Source organism: Eretmochelys imbricata, chromosome 1 (assembly GCF_965152235.1).
Source record: "Eretmochelys imbricata isolate rEreImb1 chromosome 1, rEreImb1.hap1, whole genome shotgun sequence".
Lineage (NCBI taxonomy): Eukaryota > Metazoa > Chordata > Testudines > Cheloniidae > Eretmochelys > Eretmochelys imbricata.
Window position 1 is genome coordinate 253022607 of NC_135572.1, and position 6667 is coordinate 253029273.

The 6667-nt window shown below is 45.4% G+C and overlaps 1 protein-coding gene across 6 annotated transcripts in view; it reads left to right on the forward strand.

Annotated features, from left to right (window-relative positions):
* LOC144270937 (uncharacterized) overlaps positions 1 to 6318 on the forward strand; it is a 76257-nt gene extending 69939 nt beyond the window's left edge. For 3 of the 6 annotated variants that reach the window (XM_077827909.1, XM_077827936.1, XM_077827919.1), the window contains exon 22: positions 5759 to 6318. In XM_077827909.1, coding sequence (XP_077684035.1) covers positions 5759 to 6273 — 515 coding nt within the window. In that variant the 3' untranslated portion in view covers positions 6274 to 6318. Of the gene's footprint in view, positions 1 to 548; positions 1582 to 5758 lie in introns of those variants that run through there. The other 3 variants (XM_077827927.1, XM_077827954.1, XM_077827944.1) reach the window with 3 other exon arrangements.
* The last annotated feature ends 349 nt before the right edge of the window (positions 6319 to 6667 follow it).

Consider the following 6667-nt stretch of genomic DNA (forward strand, 5'->3'; position numbering starts at 1 on the left):
TAACTCATGATTCTGGAAGTAGCTAGAGCCAGAGTAGCATTTATTTATTTATTTATTTATTTGTATTACTCTAGTGCCTAGAAGTCCCAGTTATGGACCAAAACTCTATTGTACTAGGCATTGTACAAACACAGAACAAGGCAGTCCCTTGAAGCATGACCAACTGTGAGGAGGTCTGAAAGTGACTAATTGACCCCCAGTAGGTGGGCCATTGCATTTAATAAGCAGGAAACCAGTGCCACAGTGACATGATTGTGTAGGTTGTGCAGGGCATTCTGTAAAAACAGGGCCTTGTGGAATTGAGAAGTGCTCTGTGTAGAACTACATTAACAAACTGAAGCACGTTAATATGGAAGTGGAAAGAATACCTGTGATGATTTCAGAATAACAGGTGTAAGTCACTGAAATGACATGGGGGTGCAGATTAGTGAGTGATAGCCTCAGTTGACCCATATCTGTTTAATTCAGTGACTTGCAAAGTATCAGCCAGGAATCATCTTACCAATGAATTATTTTTAATATGTCTTATATTTTTGCAATAATTTCAGAATCACATAATGCAGAAGAGCCACCTGTAAATGCTGCAGATGATGAACCAGCATAAACATCAGAACAATCAGAAGAGTTTTAGGGACATGGCAACCCCCCCAGAATATCTCAGAGAGTTAAGTATCAGGTTTTTAATCTTGAGATGCCTATGCATTTTAATTGTATAGGTACCTCTTTCCATAAGTCTCTAGGCATCTTAGCAAAAATAACTGAAAACATAATATATGACAGTTCCACACACACAGCTCTAGTAGAGCTTCCTAATCTGGCTGGGCATTTCCTAGACTGTTGTGTTTGGGATCCAGTGATATGGGCCCTGTGTGCTCTTTAAGTCTCCTGAACAGAGTCCAGACCTTACCCCTGTGACAGTGAAAGCCAACAGACACACAGATAAACTTTGCACAGCATTCTAAAACACCATTACTCTTTACTTAGCAACACAAGAGATATACAGAGAACATAATAAGCACAACTCAGTTTCCTCACCACTCTGGAGAGTTCTTTGGACTTGGGCTTCCTCTGGGATGTCCAGGATCCTTCTTTTGCAGCTCTTGGTTTCTTTTTAGAATCATTGAGTACTTCTAAGTTAGCTAGGTTTCTCTGACCTTGGCTAGCCCTGAACTCCCTACTAAGAAAGCATGCACTTCTCTTCCTCTCTCTTGCCCAAAGCTGCCTGTGTCTTAATCTGTGAGTCTTCCCTCACATTTTTATGGCCACTACCAACTTCTAGTTACTTTGTTCTCCTGCTGGGTATTTTCTGATTCCCCTTCCTTCAGAGACACTTGGTTGAACTGATTTCCCTACTTGGGCAATCTCCTTAGCATAGCCTTTGGTCAGAGAACAGTCATTAAGGTTCACAACTCCCTGGTCTGGTGGAATCCACATCCTCACAGAGGTGTTTCCTGATACAACAATTTCATAATTTCATAACATCAAACAGAATTCATAAGTTGTACCTAGAGTCCCCAAATAATCACAAAAAGAAAAGGAGTACTTGTGGCACCTTAGAGACTAACGAATTTATTTGAGCATGAGCTTTCGTGAGCTACAGCTCACTTCATCAGATGCATACCGTGGAAACTGCAGCAGACTTTATATATACACAGAGAATATGAAACAATACCTCCTCCCACCCCACTGTCCTGCTGGTAATAGCTTATCTAAAAGCCATTTCCAGCACAAATCCAGGTTTTCTCACCCTCCACCCCCCCACACAAATTCACTCTCCTGCTGGTGATAGCCCATCCAAAGTGACAACTCTTTACACAATGTGCATGATAATGAAGTTAGGCCATTTCCTGCACAAATCCAGGTTCTCTCACTCCCTCACCCCCCTCCAAAAACCCACCCCCATACACACACAAACTCACTCTCCTGCTGGTAATAGCTCATCCAAACTGGCCACTCTCCAAGTTTAAATCCAAGTTAAACCAGAACATCGGGGGGGGCGGGGTAGGAAAAAACAAGAGGAAATAGGCTACCTTGCATAATGACTTAGCCACTCCCAGTCTCTATTTAAGCCTAAATTAATAGTATCCAATTTGCAAATGAATTCCAATTCAGCAGTTTCTCGCTGGAGTCTGGATTTGAAGTTTTTTTGTTTTAAGATAGCGACCTTCATGTCTGTGATTGCGTGACCAGAGAGATTGAAGTGTTCTCCGACTGGTTTATGAATGTTATAATTCTTGACATCTGATTTGTGTCCATTTATTCTTTTACGTAGAGACTGTCCAGTTTGACCAATGTATATGGCAGAGGGGCATTGCTGGCACATGATGGCATAAATCACATTGGTGGATGTGCAGGTGAACGAGCCTCTGATAGTGTGGCTGATGTTATTAGGCCCTGTGATGGTGTCCCCTGAATAGATATGTGGGCACAATTGGCAACGGGCTTTGTTGCAAGGATAAGTTCCTGGGTTAGTGGTTCTGTTGTGTGGTATGTGGTTGTACAGAACCACTAGCCCAGGAACTTATCCTTGCAACAAAGCCCGTTGCCAATTGTGCCCACATATCTATTCAGGGGACACCATCACAGGGCCTAATAACATCAGCCACACTATCAGAGGCTCGTTCACCTGCACATCCACCAATGTGATTTATGCCATCATGTGCCAGCAATGCCCCTCTGCCATGTACATTGGTCAAACTGGACAGTCTCTACGTAAAAGAATAAATGGACACAAATCAGATGTCAAGAATTATAACATTCATAAACCAGTCGGAGAACACTTCAATCTCTCTGGTCACGCAATCACAGACATGAAGGTCGCTATCTTAAAACAAAAAAACTTCAAATCCAGACTCCAGCGAGAAACTGCTGAATTGGAATTCATTTGCAATTTGGATACTATTAATTTAGGCTTAAATAGAGACTGGGAGTGGCTAAGTCATTATGCAAGGTAGCCTATTTCCTCTTGTTTTTTCCTACCCCCCCCCCCCCCGATGTTCTGGTTTAACTTGGATTTAAACTTGGAGAGTGGCCAGTTTGGATGAGCTATTACCAGCAGGAGAGTGAGTTTGTGTGTGTATGGGGGTGGGTTTTTGGAGGGGGGTGAGGGAGTGAGAGAACCTGGATTTGTGCAGGAAATGGCTTAACTTCATTATCATGCACATTGTGTAAAGAGTTGTCACTTTGGATGGGCTATCACCAGCAGGAGAGTGAATTTGTGTGGGGGGGTGGAGGGTGAGAAAACCTGGATTTGTGCTGGAAATGGCTTTTAGATAAGCTATTACCAGCAGGACAGTGGGGTGGGAGGAGGTATTGTTTCATATTCTCTGTGTATATATAAAGTCTGCTGCAGTTTCCACGGTATGCATCTGATGAAGTGAGCTGTAGCTCACGAAAGCTCATGCTCAAATAAATTCGTTAGTCTCTAAGGTGCCACAAGTACTCCTTTTCTTTTTGCGAATACAGACTAACACGGCTGTTACTCTGAAACAAATAATCACAGTGACACGTAATGCGGAAATATTTGGACATAAGCAGGAAAATTGTTTGTATTATTATAATAGTGTCTAGAGGCCCCAGCTGCGATTGTGGGGCCCCATTGTGCCAAGTGCTGTACAAACACATTTAAGAATTTTATTAAGATGATAAAATAAAAAGAAAATGGTACAGAATTTAAGTGTAGAAGTTTCTGGTTATCAGGGAATAACGTACAGATTATAAAACAATCCCTGTCCCAAAGAGTTCACATCTTGAGGCCCTGAACCTGTGAACACTTGCAAACATGCTTAATTTAAAAAAAAGACCAACACAGTTTTTGAGAAAGTTTCCTTATGCCCATTTTAACTGGGGCACATAGAGACTCGAGGCCTGGTCTACACTAGAAAGTTTATGTCGGATTTAGCAGCGTTACATCGAATTAACCCAGCACCTGTCCACCCAATGAAGCCATTTTTTTCGACATAAAGGGCTCTTAAAACCGATTTCTGTACTCCTCCCCAATGAGGGGATTAGCGCTGATATTGACATCGCTGTTTCGAATTTGGGTTAGTGTGGACGCAATTTGAAGGTATTGGCCTCCGGGAGCTATCCCATAGTGCACCATTGTGACCTCTCTGGACAGCAGTCTGAACTTGGATGCACTAGCCAAGTGTACAGGAAAAGCCCCGGGAACTTTTGAATCTCATTTCCTGTTTGGCCAGGTGAGCTCATCAGCACAGGTGACCATGCAGAGCTCATCAGCACAGGTGACCATGCAGTCCCAGAATCAAAAAAGAGCTCCAGCGTGGACCAAACGAGAGGTACTGGATCTGATCACTGTATGGGGAGAGGACTCTGTGCTATCAGAACTACGTTCCAAAAGACGAAATGCCAAAACATTTCAAAAAATTTCCAAGGCCATGAGGGACAGAGGCTACAGCGGGGACACAATACAGTGCTGCGTGAAACTTAAGGAGCTCAGACAAGCGTACCAGAAAAACCAAAGAATCAAACGGACGCTCTGGGACAGAGCCCCAGACATGCCACTTCTATGCTGAGCTGCATGCAATTCTGCGGGGGGGCCACCACTGCTACCCCACCCCTGTCTGTGGACTCTGATGATGGGGTACTCTTCGCCATGCCTGAGGATTTTGTGGACGGGGAAGATGAGGAGGAGGAGGAGGACGAGCTTGAGGAGAGCACACAGCACCCCGTTCTCCCCAACAGCCAGGATCTTTTTCTCACCCTGACTGAAATACCCTCCCAACCCAACGAAGCTGGAGAAGGGACCTCTGGTCAGTGTACCTTTAAAAATATAATACATGTTATAAAAGCAAGCGTTTTTTAATGATTAAGTAGCCCTGAGGACTTGGGATGCATTCGTGCTCAGTATAGCTACAGGAAAATTCTGTTAACATGTCTGGGGATGGAGCGGAAATCCTCCAGGGACATCTCCATGAAGCTCTCCTGGAGGTACTCTAAAAGCCTTTGCAGAAGGTTTCTGGGGAGAGCAGCCTTATTCCATCCTCCATGGTAGGACACTTTACCACGCCATGCTAGTAGCAAGTAATCTGGTATCATTGCATGACAAAGCCTGGCATCGTATGGTCCCAGTGTTTGCTGACATTCAAGCAACATCCGTTCTTTATCTCTCTGTGTTATCCTCAGGAGAGTGATATCGTTCATGGAAATCTGGTTGAAATAGGGAATTTGATTAAGGGGACATTCAGAGGTGGCTAGTCCCACTGGGCTGTTTGCCTGTGGCTGAAAAGAAATCCTCCCCGCAGTTAGCCACGCTGTGGGGTGAGAGGGGAGGCATTGGCGCTGAGCTGTTTGTGTTTGGCTAGCAGGGATCTTCCCTGATACCAGCCGCGCGGTGGGGGGAGGGGTAAAGTGATCATCCCAGAGAATTGGATGGGGGCAAAGGAGTTAGTTTGGTTTCTGCTGCTGCACGTTAACAGGAAAACTGCAGCACTAAATGGCCAACTCAACGTGCTTTGCTTGGTATGGGAGAGGAGGGGGCTGCTGTTATGAAGGTTGCAGAAGCCAAAAGACTCTGGCTTACCCTGGCCATCTGCAAGCCGAATTCTGTTGCCTGGCCCTGCGTGTGCGATCTCTAACACCAAAGCCACAGACACTCAATATAAGATGCAAAATGCGACCTTGTACCAAAATCACATGTGCTATGTAATGTGAATAGTGTTGTTCACCGTGAAAGAGTATAGCTATTGTTCTGTAAAATGTATCTTTTAAAATACTTCACTACCTTTTTTCGCTCCAGCAGCTGCAAATGTTTCAAGCGTCCCTCCACTGTCCCAAAGGCTCACTCAGATAAGGCGGCGAAAAAAACGCACGTGCGATGAAATGTTCTCTGAGCTCATGCAGTTGTCCGGCACTGACAGAGCTGTGTGGAGGGACACAATACCAGAGTACAGGACAGTGACCGATGAACGTGGGGAGAAGTGGCTGCAGGAAGATCAGAGGAGGCATGATGCAATGCTGGGGCTACTGTGGGATCAAGCGGACATGCTCTGGCGTCTGGTGGAGGTTCATGAACGGCAGCGGGATCACGGACTGCCACTGCAGCCCCTGTTTAACCGCCCTCCCTCCTCCCCATGTTCCATAGCCTCCTCACCTAGACGCCCAAGAACTCGGGGTGGGGGAGGCTCCGGGCACCCAACCACTCCACCCCAGTGGACAGCCCAAGCAACAGCAGGCTGGCATTCAATAAGTTTTAAAGTGGCCTTTTCCTTCTCTCCAACCCTCCTCCCACACCCCACCCGGGCTACCTTGTGAGTTATCTCCCTATTCTTATAATCAATTAATAAAGAATACATGTTTTTTAAAGGATAGTGATTTTATTTCCTTTGCAAGCAAGCTGTGATCGAAGTGGGGAGGGCGGGTGACTTACAGGGAATTTAGAGGCAACCGGGGGGGGGGCGGGTTTTCATCAAGGAGGAACAAACAGAAGTGTCACACAGTACCCTGGCCAGTCATTAAACTGGTTTTCAAAGCTTCTCTGATGCACACCGCTTCCTGCTGTGCTCTTCTAACCACCCTGGTGTCTGGCTGTGCATATTCAGCGGCCAGGCAATTTGCATCAACCTCCCACCCCGCCATAAACGTCTCCCCCTTACTTTCACAGAGATTGTGGAGCACACAACAAGCAGCAATAACAATGGGAATATTG